This window comes from Ceratotherium simum, chromosome 1 (genome assembly GCF_057802395.1).
Source record: "Ceratotherium simum simum isolate JZ-2026a chromosome 1, ASM5780239v1, whole genome shotgun sequence".
Taxonomy (NCBI): domain Eukaryota; kingdom Metazoa; phylum Chordata; class Mammalia; order Perissodactyla; family Rhinocerotidae; genus Ceratotherium; species Ceratotherium simum.
The window spans coordinates 91,854,603-91,870,803 of NC_141900.1; the positions used below are offsets into that span (position 1 = coordinate 91,854,603).

The 16,201-nt window shown below is 39.0% G+C and overlaps 1 protein-coding gene across 2 annotated transcripts in view; it reads right to left on the reverse strand.

Annotated features, from left to right (window-relative positions):
* Positions 1–14,150, reverse strand: part of MTPN (myotrophin) — a 59,078-nt gene extending 44,928 nt beyond the window's left edge. The window contains exon 1 of one of the 2 annotated variants that reach the window (XM_004430724.3): positions 13,804–14,150. In XM_004430724.3, the coding sequence (XP_004430781.1) occupies positions 13,804–13,875 (72 nt within the window). In that variant the 5' untranslated portion in view covers positions 13,876–14,150. Of the gene's footprint in view, positions 1–12,348; positions 12,457–13,803 lie in introns of those variants that run through there. The other variant, XM_087431288.1, reaches the window with a different exon arrangement.
* Between the last annotated feature and the right edge of the window lie 2,051 nt (positions 14,151–16,201).

A 16,201-nucleotide genomic window follows, 5' to 3' on the forward strand; every position in this document is an offset into this window, starting at 1 on the left:
GACTGGCACAAGGGCTGGAGAGAGAATAATTCTGGAACATTTTTGGTGAAAGATGACCTTTGATAGATGAAAAGATTTTACAGAATTCCCTTTCAGTTTAAGGATCTAAATTAGTTCCTGTTTGCATGTTTATAAGTAACGATTCCTGGTTTTCAGAATAATTCTAGGCCTCTCGCCTAAAGTTCAAATTTACTATAGAGACTCCATGCTTTTTCTTTTAGAGAATTTCATTCAACCTCTCTGTCTCTTCCCCTTATCCACATATGGATTTTCATGCCTTGCTTTTCCTTACAGTTCAATACCTTTAAACTATAAAGATTCCTAAATCATATTTTTGGGAATGCTGATCCCCCAAAATAAGTTTTATATTTGACCATACATTTAAATTATTTTATTTATTTATTTATTTTTGTGAGGAAGATCAGCCCTGAGCTAACATCTGCCAATCCTCCTCTTTTTTGCTGAGGAAGACTGGCCCTGGGCTAACATCCATGCCCATCTTCCTCTACTTTATATGGGACGCCGCCACAGCATGGCCTGACAAGCGCTGAGTCAGTGCACGCCCGGGATCTGCCCGGGATCCGAACTGGCGAACCCCGGGCCGCCGCAGCAGAGCATGCGCACTTAACCGCTTGCACCACCGGGCTGGCCCCTACATTTTAATTATTTTAGATCTCAAAAACTTGAGGAGGAAGAAGTGAAATTTAGTTTATTAGACAATCTAGTTTTTGTAACTTGAGTGTTACGCAGGAGTGAGCAAACTATGACCCATGGGCCAAATCCAGCTTGTTGCTTGTTTTTGTAAATAAAGTTTTATTGGAATACAGACATGCTCATTTGTTTACATATCATCTATGGCTGCTTTTGCACAACATCAGAGATGAATAATTGTGACAGACACTGTATAACTCACAAAGCCTAAGAGAGCATTGGCTTCTTTAAGCCTCTTCTTAGGAAAGGATCTACATAAAAACAAGAACACAAATGGCAAATATTTACTATACAGTTACAATGTGTTAAGCACTGCTTTGTTGAATTTTACATTCACTATCTCTTTTAAAAATTAGATAAAACATGAATTGGGTATTATCGTAATTCTTATTCGCAGATGAGAAAGCTGAGGTTTGATGAGATTAAATAACTTGGTCAAGGTTAATAAGTAGTAGGGTTGGGAGTTAAACCCAGGTCTCCTGGAATCCAAAGTGAAAGTACAGTCATGTGTCGCTTAACAACTGTGATATGTTCTGAGAAATGCATCATTAGGCGATCTCGTCGTTGTGTGACCATCACAGAGTGTACTTACACAAACCTAGATGGTATAGCCTACTACACACCTAGGCTATGTGGTACTAATCTTAAGGGACCACCATTGTATATGCGGTCCATCGTTGACAAAAGCATCATTATGCGGCACATGACTGTATAATTACTCTTCTATATAGGGCTTTAAAATAACAAATAATAAAGGTGTTTACTAAGGACTTAGTTTGCAGCTAGAAAGCTTTCAATTTTATTGGTTTGATGGTCCACATGCTTTTATATAGTTATAAGTAGTGCGGCATTAAGTATAGGTTTTAACATTGGTTCATTAATACCAATGAAAAAGCAATGATGATTTTTATTCCTCACAGGGAAACTAGCGTAAAAACTATCTTTACTTTTACTGAGCCTGTATGGTTTTAAACATTCTTAACTGAAATTCTAAAATGATGGCCATGAGAGGTTACAAGTGGAAGTTGGTGTTATATTTATAAACTACTGTCACTATTATTGTACAGGTCTACCTTGTTGTGTTGCTCTTTGCTTTACTGTGCTTCACACACACTGAGTTTTTTACAAGACCCTCCACCAGCAAAAAGATTACGACTTGCTGAAGGCTCAGATGATGGTTAGCAATTTTTAACAATAAAGTATTTTTTAAATTAAGGTACATAGTTTTTTTAGACATAATGCTGTTGCACACTTAATAGACTACAGTATAATATAAACATAACTTTTATATGCACTGGGAAACCAAAAAATTTGTGTGACTGGTTTTACTGCAATACTTGCTTTATTGCAGTGGTCTGGAACTGAACCCACAATATCTCCAAGGCAGCCTATATTCCGTAACTATTGTAGTAGTGTGAAAAAGCTGGACAAAGTTCACTAAGTTTAAAACAAAGAGTTTGAAAACAGAGCTATTCTGAAGAAAGAAAATGAAGGAACATCATTTATACTAAGAACATCTGTTACAAAGAGGTATACGGTAAAACAACTTTGAAAACAACAAAGGAAGGGTTAGTTCCTAGAAATACAAATTCAATCCAAATTTAAATAAACTATATGGCAGATAAGTGACAATGGGATAAATATTGAAAATACAAAGATAATTTCTATCTTCAAAAAGCTCATACACAACAAGGGAGACAGGCAGGTAAAAATTAATATGGAGTTCTTAATTGTAAGCAACAGAAACCAATTCATATTGATTAACAGAAATGTAATGCATTAAATAGATATTAAAAGTAGCTCTCCAAGGGGCTGGCCCGGTGGCACAGTGGTTAAGTTTGCGCACTCCTCTTTGGTGGCCCAGGGTTCAAAACAGGTTTGAATCCGGGCGCAGGTCTATACACCGCTCATCAAGCCATGCTGTGGTAGTATCCTACATATAAAATAGAGGAAAATGGGCACGGAGCTAGCTCAGGGCTAATCTTCCTCAGCAAAAAGAGGAAGATTGGCAACGGATGTTAGCTCAGGGTCAATCTTCTTCACCAAAAAAAAAAAAGTAGCTCTCCACATTGCTGGGAAAGTTGAAGAACACTCAGTAAATGGGCAGGAACAAAGGAGGCTTAAAAGCAAGAGTAAAATCAAAAGCTGTCACAAGAACCTCCTGGGCACAGAAGAGATGCCACAATGGGCACAACGCTACTTCTCTTTTTGGAAACTGGATGTTTTATTGCCACCACTACATCCTTTACTGTGCCTGAGTCTTTGTATCAACTCCAGATAAAAGCATCCAATTAGCCATGTTTGGGTTACGGGCCCATTTCCTAAGCATGAGCACAAGAAAGCAATTTATTTGTCCTTTTTGGCTTTTGTGGTGATAGGAGCCAGGTCTTGCATTTCGCCAAGATTCATAATAGCAGGGAACTCTTCAAACACAGGAAGGGGCTTCAAATACTGGGCAGCACCACCTCCAAGCAGACAAATGCCCCACTACAAACACTGTATCTTAAACCAAGATCTGCAGGAATATTTTGGGGAGGGGAGTCTCTGAGTTCTCAAGTTTGAGAAGTAACAAGTGATCCACTTCTATAAATGCACCTTTCTTTTTTTAACCAGTCATTAAGATAAAATTCTTTTTGAACATTCAAAACTTAAAGACATATTCCACAGAGCAAGATTTGAGTTTCTTAAGCCACTGTTTTTCAAATTCAAGTCCAGGGACTTGTCAGTCAAGTCAGGAGCACATAGCTCTCAAGTTTAGGAAACTTCTACACTAGAGCATAAATACAATAAGAAAGCTCTATATTAGATACCACGTTGGCACAAATGAGGGATTAACTGCACAAATAGAGAATGCTATGCAGAACAAAAACTTTAAAAATAAGCAGAAATTTACCAAGTAGATGGGATAGGGCAAAAAAGAATATTCTAATAGAGGTAATAGCTAGTATAAAGTACTTCATTAGAAAACACCACAGTGAAGTAAAAAAAGCACTAGTTATAGTCCTAATCCTAAAAAGCAGTGTATGATCTGCGTGAAGCCCTTTAACATCTAATTTTTCCTCATCTACAAAATAAGGGAGGTAGACTAGATGATCTTTAAGTAGTTTTGCTTCTGAACAAATTTATGGTTATTATTAGTAGTAACAATGGCTAACATTTATAGGCACTCAAGAAAACTGGTAAATAGTTTACATATATTAAGTAGGTATTATTATTATTATCCCTATTTTTCCCAATTGAGGAAACTCAAGTTCTGAGCGGTTTAACTCATCACTCAAAGTGATCCAGTTAGGAAGAGGGTCAGAGCTGGAGGGTTTAATTCCAAAGCTAATACGTTTAATCTCTACACTATGGTTAAACCAATAATGAAATTCCAAATTCCCTAAACAGTGTTATAGCTTCTATTATACTATGGGTAAAATGTTTATTATCCATAACCTTTTTTTTTTGGTATCTAAACTTCTCAGATAGCCAAGAATTTAGACCTAAGTATCAAAATGTTCATTATTTTATACAGTCAAATAGAAATCTTTCCAAAATATATCTTACACATCTCTGACTTTTTAAATAAGATAAAAGTAGACCAAATTTAAACTTGTCTTGAAGCTCAAGATTACATTTATATATATTAATTATTGTACAGGCCTCTGGAACTTTAAGATAACATGATTCTTTGCCCCTTCATTTTCTTGGGTTAGCTTCTTATGTTTTTGTTTCTTCTCTCATTGTTTTCAGTAATCACAGCTCCTCTCTACCTTGTAATGTTTTGTAGACTAAAAAAAGACAAACTTCCAACCTTATCAGAACTATTTGTATAGTAAGATTCAGTTGCAAAAAAGTTACTTTCAGCCATATTTCTCATTACAAGGTGGCCTTTGATGTAGCTGTGATTTGATTACCTAAACACAACTTCACTGTTTCAAATACTTTGATACAGAATATTTCCATAGGGGGCTGGCCCGGTGGCATAGCGGTTAAGTTCGTGCGTTCTGCTTCAGTGGCCCAGGGTTCGCCAGTTCGGATCCTGGGTGTGGACCTATTCACCGCTCATCTAGCCGTGCTGAGGCGGCATCCCACACAGAAGAGCTACAACTCTACAACTATGATACACAACTATGTACTGGGGCTTTGGGGAGAAAAAAGAAAAAGAGGAAGATTGGCAACAGATGTTAGCAGAGGGCCAATCTTCCTAAAAACAAAACAAAAAAAAGAATATTCCCATAGTGCATTATACCCTCCTATCCTAAGATATTTCATAAAGAATTAAAAGCTAAAGCATTATGTTCTTCAGACCACATGATGCCAGCATTCCAGATAAAAATGTTTAACATTTATAAAGACATAGGGGTTAAATGTGAGGTAGGTTCAAAAAAATGCTCATATTTCCCCTGAGATTATGGAAAAAAGGAAAAAACCTTAAAGGAACCCTCTTGCAAAGGTTAAAGGGTTAAAGGTTCTTTAGAAAAGAATGTATGAGAGAAGGTGGCTCTATCCTGTACTAAAACATATTATGAAGCTACAATCATTAAAACAGTTTAGTGTGGATAGAAAAACAGCAAGAAATCTAAACACATATTGGAATTCTGTTTACGAGAAACATAATAGTTCAGATGAGCAAAGAAGAATTGTACAACAAATGGTGTGGAAACTGTTAAAAAAACAAATACACAAACTATATTCCTACTTCACGCCTTACTTCAAAATATGTAACAGAAGGATCAAATGCCTCAAATGCAAAAAATGAAAAAAAACCAGAAGTTCTAGAAGACCAAATTTATTTATAATCTTCGAGAGAGAAGAAATAGGTCTCTGTAAACAGGACACAAAATCCAAGTCACAAAAGGGAGAAAAAGTGATATATTTAACTACGTAAAAACTAAAGATTGCTGTAGAGCAACAATAAAATGGATGAAGTCAAGAGACAAACTGAGAAAAATGTTTGCAAAACATTATAAAAAACTAACTTAATTTACAGAGGGCTCAAACAAATTAAAAAAAACAGACCAACTACCTAATAGAAAAATGAATAAAATATACAAACAAGCAATTTGGGGAAAAGAATACAAATGCTAACAAAGTTCTGTGGTTTGATTTCCTCATTAAAGAAATGCAAATCAAAGCCACATATCATTTTTCACCTATTCAAATGGCAAAAACTAAAAAGAGTGATGATGCCCAGTGCTGTCGATGTTGTGAGGGAATGAGCAGTTTCATGTGCTACAGAAATGTAGCTAAGTTGATAAACTTATCAGGAGGGTAATACAGACATAGGCTCAAAAGCTGTCAAGGTATATATACAGAGGTAATCACAATACATTGTTGAATTACAAAAATAAACTGGAAAAAAATGTTTACCATGGAGCACTAAATAATTTATGGTGTATCCATAAACTGGAATACTGTGTACCATTTTAAAAATGGAGGGATGAAAAAAGTTCAACATGGAACATAGATTATTAACAAATTTAAAAAAGCAAAGTGCAGAAATATGTATAGAATTTTTTTTAAGTGGGGAAATGAATAAGTGAATTTCCAATGTTTTTCTGAAATTAATTATGTGAAGCTGTTGAGAATGGCTAACTTTGTTCACAGAGACTAGGGAAGGGAACCATAGCTATTACATTTTTTAATCTGTATCTGAATTAATTCCATTTTTTAAAGTTAACAGGAATTATGGAGATAGAATTATGGGCCAATTTTTATCTTTTTTATACTTTCCTGTCTTAAAAATACCTACTAAAATCTATATTTTAAAGAAAGAAATCACCTGGGTAGGTGGAATGGGCAATGGGACATTTTGTTTCGCTTTATTCCAATCAGTACAGCTTTGTCTTTTAAATAATAAGCATGTATTATTTTTATATTTTAAATCAGCTTTAATTCATTATACTTTTAATTGCCCGCACTAGTGTAAGGATAATGTTTAAAATCTCAAAGCAAAACACTATACATAGCCTATGGACATCTTAGTGAACACTTGCCTTCCAATATAAAAAAAGATCTTCCTTTATTTTATATTCAAAGAAAAAAGATTAAGAGACTAATAAAAAGTATCCATACTAAACTTCCTGTGTCTGCTGATGGTACCTATATCTTATACAAGCTGATATACAGTAGTTCCCCCTTATTCCCGGGGGATACGGTCCAAGATCCCCAGTGAAAGCTTGAAACTGAGGATAGTACTGAACCCTATCCTATGTTTTTTCCTATACATACATACCTACGATAAAGTTTAATTTAAAAATTAGGCACAGTAAGAGATTAACAACAACTAATAATAAAGTTGGCTTTGGGGCCATTATTAAGTAAAATAAGAGTGACTTGAACACAAGCACTGCAATACCCCCAAAGTTGATCTGATAAGCAAGATGGCTACTAAGTAACTAATGGGTGGTTAGTGGATACAGTGTGGATAAGTTGGACAAAGGGATGATTCATGTCCTGGGTGGGATAGCTCGAGATTTCATCACGCTACTCAGAATGGTGTACAATTTAAAACTTACAGTTTATTTCTGGAATTTTCCATATAATATTTTTGGACAAGGGTTGACTACTGGGTAACTGAAACTGTGCAAAGCAAAACCATGGATGACGGGGAACTACTTTATTTGCTTTTTGACTGAGTCACCAGCCCTGCTGTAGAGAGGGAATCACACAGTGACAAGTTTTTATGAAAAGAAACTGATAATTTAAAAAAGGAAGGAAAAAAAAGGAAACTGCATAAAACTAATAAATGCAAGAAAGATTGAACTAGGACTTCTTTTAAATTGCCTGTTTTATTAGGAATGTGAAAAGTGATCCCAATAAGTCTGACAATTTCTAAATATTAGAGCTGATACCTTTCTCAAGTTCAAGAGACCCTAACCTCTCACACGGTGAACAATTATTACTTTTCAAACCTACTAGAATATCAAAGGCAAATGTAATTAGAATGGGGGCTGGAGAGGGAATGGAAACCACAGAGAAAGGGAAGTTGGAGACCTGATGTATAGTATTTCACAGCAAGTGAAACAGAAGCACATGTAAACAAGAGAATGCATATATCAGACCTGCTGGAGATTATAAAGGAGTACTTATCAACACAACTCACAAGTATTGACCTCTACGAGAATTGGATTCTCAAAATCTATCACAAACCTCACCTCTAAGTAGTCTCAATGGATAATTCCCTCCAGTTGTGATTATTTTTAATACTTACATACTCAATAATATAGTACCCCTTGCATTATCTAGCATTATTGAGAAATGAAGGTCAATGGTATGCTGAAGTATAATAGCAAGGAGCTTTGAAGTCAGAGAAACAGAGTTCAAATCTTAGCCTCACTACTCAAGAGCTTTATGACCTTGGGCAAGTTATTTAATCTTTGCTTCAGTCTCTTCATCTCTAAAATCTCTAAAATGGGCTTAACAATATTAACTACACTCACAGGTGTATGTGATAAGTAAATAAAATTATACCTGTTACACGGCATCACTGCTCAAATAAAAAACTGCTATTTGTTTAATTTAAACCATTCTGAATAGAAATCCTAATGCTTCAGTTAATTTTTCTTTCTTCTTAAGGCAAACAAACACAATCTAACTTTTTCTGTACTGTACAGGATCATAATTACAAATATAAATTATAAGATTGTGTGTGACTATGATTCCAAAAGTTTCTACATGCTATCAAGCAATCAGTCTCTTTATCGCACACCTTAAGCAAAGACAGCCCCTGACAAGATTTAAAGTTTAGAGATGTCTCTGTGCTAATTATTTCCAAATTGTTAAATTTTTTTAAATTGTAGCCATTTTTCTATGTCTTTATTCTTAGTCAGAGAAAACTTGTTGTACTTGCCTCTTGCAAGCCCCTTTGTCATTTTCTTAATTTGCTGATGCTAAGCTGCTGTGAGCTAAGAAACCGGATAACCATTTCAAGGCAGACTGATATGGTGAAAAAAATATGGGTTGGAGATTCAGACAGCTCTGGGTTTAAAGCCCAGTTATGATACTCACTTTGTGACCTTGTTAAGTTACTTAACTACTCTAAGCTTTGCTTTGCTCATCCTTAAAATGGGAGTACTATTGCCTATATTGAAATGCTGTGGTAAAAAGCAAATGAAAACTTAGGTAAAAATCTTGCAGACTGCTTTCTAGTACCTGGCGATAGAAGTCATCCTGTGAATGGTAATTATTATTATATAACTAATAAAGTATGTTAAAACTGTAGCTAAGTTAATAAAAAAGAATTTCTTACTTGGAACATATGCTTTTCATGTGTCAAATTCCCTGGCACTATACTGGAGATACAAAGACAAAAAAGAATATAGTACTACCCTCCAGAGACCCAGAGCCAAATTAAAGACAGACATGTAAACAAAATCACAGCAATCTGATAAGTGAAACAGCAAAACAAGTGGCACTCCATCTGAAGTCAAAATATTTTTCTGGAAGCGGTGATACTTAAGCCAAGAAGATAAACGGGCGCTCATGACGTTGGGGTTAGGGATTGAGGTGAGCAGACTTGGTCAAGCAGGATGAAAGAGCACATGTAAAGATATACAAGTCAGAAACAGCATGGCAGAGTCTGGAGCAGAGGGCTTATAGAGAGGCAAGTTTAAAAAGGCAGGTGGAGGGGCCAGCCCCATGGCTTAGCGGTTAAGAGCTCGCGCTCCGCTACTGGCGGCCCGGGTTCGGATCCCGGGCGTGCACCGATGCACCGCTTCTCTGGCCATGCTGAGGCCGCGTCCCACATACAGCAACTAGAAGGATGTGTAACTATGACATACAACTATCTACTGGGGCTTTGGGGAAAAAAAGGAGGAGGATTGGCAATAGATGTTAGCTCAGGGCGGTCTTCCTCAGCAAAAAGAGGAGGATTGGCATGGACGTTAGCTCAGGGCTGATCTTCCTCACAAATAAATAAATAAATAAAACTGTTTATAAAAAAAAAAAAAAAAAGGGCAGGTGGAGACCAGATCATAAAGGACGAGTATGCCAAGCCAAGGAGGAGTTGGCCCTTTGTAAAATAAGTAATGGGGAATCACAAAAGCATTTTAAGGGCAGTGCAGGAGGTTGGCTGAAAAAGATAACATGCTCAGACTCACATTATTGAGAAATCCCTCCAGCTAAGTTGTGCAAGTTGACCAGGAAGGAGGAGAAAACCAAAGTCAAGGAAAATACAGTCCAGGAGGGAAAGAAGCAGCAACTAATCTAAAGTAGCAGCGATAAGAATGAAGAGTAAGGAATGGATGAGAGAGACGAAGCGGGGAGTCTTGAAAACACTCAGAAATTTAGGAAAATTTCTCAATTTCTAGTTTGGGCAAACGGCTGGGTCATGATGTCATTAGTCAAAATGGAGACAAAAGAAATAGAAACAGTTTTTGAGAAGAAAATGTGAGTTCAATTTGGAATTTATCTGAACAGATCTATCCATTAGGCAGTCTGGAGCTCAGGTGAGGGCCGAATTAACTCTAATGGGAGAAATCAATGTAAAGGCAGAAATGGAAAACATAGACAAAAGTAATGTCACCCAGAGGAAGCATATAGGTTGAAAATGAGACTATGAATATCTACTATCATTGCTCATGAATATCATACTTTCTGGCTTTCACTGTTTTCCAACTGGACAAAATGAACTTTATGCAAATGAGATGTTACTTATATAGATGCTTAAGTTTCCTGAGCATTGTGTCCAACTTGTTCACTATCATGACAGGCTTGGAACCTGAAAGGTGCCCAATAAAAATGAATGAATTAGGGGCCGGCCCGGTGGCGCAGCAGTTAAGTGCGTGCGCTCTGCTTCAGCGGCTGTGGGTTCGCAGGTTTGGATCCCGGGTGCGCACCAACGCACCACTTGTCAAGCCACACTGTGGTGGCATCCCACACAAAGCAGAAGATGGGCACGGATGTTAGCCCAGGGCCAATCTTCCTCAGCAAACAGAGGAGGATTGGCATTGGATGTTAGCTCAGGGCTGATCTTTATCACACACACACACAAAAGAATGAATTAACTAAATACGGTCTTTAGGTCAGTCAAGACGCCAAACTGTTCCAGATATTGTTTTAATACTATAGATGAACACTAAATATGGAAATAATCTAAAATTTTTTTTATATGCTGCTTTTTCCATTTAGAAACATACAATTTTCAATGGTTTGGGAACTCAAAACCAATTTTTCAGAGTTCAAGAACTCACCCAGAATTAACAATTTATGCCTATCCATATTTCAGATTTCTGTATAGAAGTCAGAAGCAGGCAGAAAAGTACAATTATTGATTTTTTAACAACAATAATTTTAAAGAAGGGAAAATACTAAAATGCTTCACCTACAGGTCCATTCTTTTTTTTTTTTAATTTAATTTATTTATTTGTTTATTCCCCCCCTAAAGCCCCAGTAGATAGTTGTATGTCACAGCTGCACATCCTTCTAGTTGCTGTATGTGGGACGCGGCCTCAGCATGGCCGGAGAAGAGGTGCGTCAGTGCGCGCCCAGGATCTGAACCCAGGCCGCCAGCAGTGGAGCGCACGCACTTACGGGGCCGGCCCTACAGGTCCATTCTTATATGTTAATGTGAGAGATCTTCACAGGACTACCGAGGAGCGAGGAGAGTATTTTAGAGACTCTCACCCCTTAGAAGGAAAACTAGACAAGTCCAAATGTTTCTTTATGTACCTTCTTTGTACACACTTACTCAGATACATACATATTACATAAACTCAGAAAATAATCACGAGTGTTCATAAATCGGTGGATGAAAAAAGTGAGTCAATGTGCAGGGAAGATGACTGCTGAGCAGAAGAAATTATGTTATAAGGACTTGAGAGTGTTAAAAGGCACAATAAGCGAGCTCAGTCAGTAACAACTGGATTGTGGGTTTTTGGTTCTTATATTTTTTGTTATTTTTCATTAACAAAGCAAAAGATATTTTAACAGATTCAAGTTACTCAATAAAAACTAAGAAAGGAAAAAGCTCAATGTTCTGTTCATAGGATTACATTACAGTCAAACCTTTTTGGATAAACCAGTTCTTAGCACTTCTTTTTACTTTTCTTTGAATGTCTATCTTCCCTCTCACGCACATCTTTTTTGTTAATGAGAGGAGGCAGCATGGTAGTAACAGGGCAATACAAAATAAAACTGAACATAATGACCTAATTTAAAAACCTAACTGAAAATAAATTAATCCATTATTATTGGCACATATTTTCACATAAACGTTTTTGTGTGATTCTGAATTCTTTGTGCATAATTTATCTGCCTGAATATGGACCTTGGGAACGTCCCACCAAAAACCCTGATACCATATGCTTTCACAACTGCATTTTAGATTGTCAGAGACTGCATGGAGTAGTTAAAGATCTAAGTCTGGAGTCAGCAGTTTACTTCTGGCTTCGTCATTTGTTATCTATAACTTTGGATTTTTTTTCTTAAGTACCCTGCATCTCAGTAACCTTATCTGTAAAATGGGAGTAATAAAAGGATTTACTTCACAAGACTCACAAGGATGATATAAAATAATGTATTAGAAAGACACTATATAAACTGTGTTATTTTTGTGGCTGTGAGATCAGTTAGTACTTATCAACTTTTCATATTTCAAAGACATCAAATAACCTAGCTTCCCCCATAACAGAAAAACAAAAGCCCACTCACTTCCAGAGTACTGCAGTGTCCCACCACTGGAAAGTGCACCAGGGATTGAAGTGTTCCAAGTAATTTCTTCCCTTTACTCTTACACTGAAACATCCAATAAGTCAGGTTTCAGATTGCCACTAGCTGAGAAGGCAGTGAATGGCGTCCTAAAAATCCATTGCGAATAACAACTTTGCTAGCAGATAACCTGCACGCAAAAAAGTCTAAATCGTAAACAGTAAAACCTATCAACAGCTTGCCTTGCACAATCCTGCAAGTTTAGGAAACTCCGCTTCTGCTTACTTGCTTCCTAACACAGATCTCTGAAGCAAAAACAGAGCACCATAACAGTGGTCATATTCTTTGAAGAACTAAAATCTAGATTGGGTTCTCACATTTTTAGAAGGTGAGCAAGATGCCCTCCATGGTTATGTCAGAAAGTTACACTTTTTAGAAGCAAGATGCCCTCCATGGTTATGTCATAAAGTTATACTGTTGTTTTGGAAGATTTCTTTCTAGATTATCATCATATTAAAATCAGATGTTCTCTCATAATTAAGTTCCCTCATAATTACGAAAGGCACAGTTTCAGGGTCCAAAGGCAGGCCAGCTTAATTTTAAGTTTACCAGTCCACCACAATGTGGATTCAGGCTTCTATGCTGGGTTTAGGTTACAGATTAGCTTTCTTCATCATGATTTTACCCGCGAATATACTGTGACTAAACTGCATTACTACTTATTACACATGTAAGCATTTCAGATGGAATCAAGGAGAAAGATGGAATAACTGAAGTTAACATGCTTGTCTGAAAACTACTCAGATATCTTAAACACTCTCAAATGCTAACTGACAATCTTACCACTTGAAGCAAATAGGTATTTGTCGAAGTGGGGGACAGGAAAAGGACCACACCCAAAGTTAAGACTTGACAGCGAAGTGATACCAAGTGTCAGAATTTTAACTATTGCTATTTTCGGTGCTCTTTTTCACGGTTAACGACTACCTGAAATTCCTAACAGGCCCCAAGTTCCTGTTCCTCTGACTCTAAACGTTCCTCTGATTCTAATCACTCAGGTTACTTCATTCAGTAATGGGCAGGTCCAAGATGGAGAATCACCTCATTCAAAGAAAGATGTGACTAACTCTGCCGAAGAACAGGGCCAAACTCAGGGATCCGTGCTCAGAAGGGACGCTGCAAGAGCGGGTTAGCGCTCCTCCCCCCCCCCCAAGGGGTCAGGCAGGCAAGAGAGCCTGACTGTCTCCCCACGGCAGTTACCCGGCACAGAACGCGACCTCGCTACCTGGACCCTCCTTTCAGTTCAGACGCTCCCTGACTCCCTGCCTCCTGGTGCCACCTCCATCCAGGATGTCTCTCCGCGCCCCGCCCCCGCCCCGCCAGCCCAGCTCCCGTCAGCTTCCTCAGCCTCACCTCCATCCCACCTCCGCGCTCGCCTACTCCACGCATCCCGCTTACCTTGGCCACGTAGTCTTTCACCTCATCCAAGTCTCCGTTTTTCAGGGCCCACATGAACTCCTTGTCGCACATCACCGCAGCGGGGCGGGCCGGCTGGCCGGGCAGAAGACGAGGAGGCGGTGGCAGCAGCAAGCGGACGCCGCCGGGCGACAGGGAGACAGGGCCGCGCGGAGCCGGAGAGGAGAAGGGAAGGCGGGGTAGGCTGCCAGGCGGGCGAGGCAGTTGGCCGCGGCGACCGTTAGGGCGGGAGAAAGTTCTTTCGCGGCCACCAGGCCCAGCAGAGCAGGTTCCGCCTGGGCGAGGGGAAGCAGGAGCGTTTACACTTCCGGTTCACTCCACGCTAGGACCCTCCCCCAACTTCCTCTTCCTCTTCCCCACGGCTGAACGCCCTGCGCCGGACCCCGCCCCGACGGGAGCGCCCGTGTGCGCAGGCGCAGTGGCTAGACTGCTTTGCTAACGGGTGGGGGGGGAAGTGGGCGGGGCTAGGAGGCCAGCGAAGGGGGTCGGAGGTCAGGAAGGGCTGAGAGCAAGAGGAGAGAGAATTTCAGATGGGGTCAGGACGTTTCTGCACACTATAAGTGGGAAAAACTTTTTCTTTAAAACACAACCTTGGAGGGCATCTTGCTTACCTTCTAAAAGTATCCAGTAGGAGTGTTTGATTTGAATTCCTTCCCTTCTTTCTTTTCTTTTCTCCCTATTCCCTTCCCTTCCTCCCTTTCTCCCTTCTTCCCTCCCTCCTTCCTTCCTCCCCTTCCTCCCTTCCTCTTTCTCTCCATCCCTTCCTTCCTTCGCTCTCAAGCATCCCTTGGTCTCCTAGTACATGCCAGACTCTGCTGGGCACCAAGGATATAGTAAAAAGATGGAATAAAACAATTCCTGCCCTCAAGGAGCTCTTTGGTACTTACAACAATAATGGGAACTCACTGTGTCTATACTATGTATGTATAATGTTCTGTGGGGAGAAAAACGTTAGTGTGTGGCAGGGAAAAAACTTTACTCATCTCCTTGACCAGCAAATGATGTCCAGGACTAGGAATTCTGTTTAATGCCATGGGACAGAGCAAATCTAACTGTCAGGTACAATTTGTGTTTTTAAAATTTTGTGTTCATTTCTTTTTAATGGTTTGAAGCTTCAGGACTGTTCTAGTGAAGCCAGTTCTACTCTTCCTAGAGTTTGGCTGTATTAGCTTGGGGCATATCCATCAGGTAAATTGTGCCTCATCCCTAATGATTCAGACATGCACACATGAACAGAGAGATCCCATAAAAATGCTTATTGGAGGTATTATATATATAAAGTCTTGCCGTATAGTAGGGGGGCGGAGAACACAGACTCTGGAACCAGATTGCTTAGTTTTGAATACAAGACCCAACCCTTACTAATTTTGTGTCACTTCTGGCAAGTTACTTAACCCCTCTCTGTTTAATTTTCCACTTGTGTTAAATGGGGCTAACAAAGTTCAATAAATGTAATTCTTTTTGCTGTCATTTAGAAATAGCAAATAGAGATTTCAAATCAAAAGAAAAGTCTCTGAATATTGAACAGCTACCTTGATTGCCATTCTGTTGATTTTCCTTTCTGACAAATAGAAATACAAAATCACGTACCTGATGGTGATACATTTCTGGAAACAAAGCTCCAGGAGGAATTTGTTAGGCAAATCCTGGAGTCCCCATCTCTTCTCTTACACTCTCACCTGTGTGATCCTTGAGTGACGTAAGGCTGACAGCTCTTGATTTAGATCTCCAGCCCAGACTTCTCCTTTGTGATCTGTTCTTATATTTAACCTCTTACCCATTTGAATGTCTGAAACTTAACGTGTCCAAAATAGGATCTAGTCTCCTCTAGATTCTAAACCTAGTTGTTCCCTAGACTTCTCCATCTCTATAAATGACATCAGCAACCACCCTGTCACTAAAACCAGAAACATGGTGACAAAGATTCTCTCTTTGACTAAACTTGAACCAGGCTCCTCTGAGCCCTCTTCTCGAGTAGGCCTCAAACCTTGGTCTGTACAGACTTGAACAAACACTAACATAGTTCCTAACAGCTCAAGGCCACCTCTCTAAGATGACCCTAGTCCCCTTTAAAGTGCCTGCTTGAGAAATCTCAAAGCTGTCCAAATTTTCTTAGTGTTTGTTCCACCCAACACCTGAGGATAGGGCCTCTGACTCCCAGTCTCTGTAGGAGGGTAGAATCCTAACTTCGATGATTGCCAGCCGATAGGCACAGCTGGCCCAATTGCATTCACACTGACTAACTTTTTCTAATTTGTCACTTCCCTGACTCTGCTGAGCCTGCACTTGTCTCTCTTCCCACTCCCTCATTCTCCCTTTAGAACACTCATTTACCTCTGTACAAATCCAAGCTGAGTTCAGTTCATGCTAGGCTCTTTTC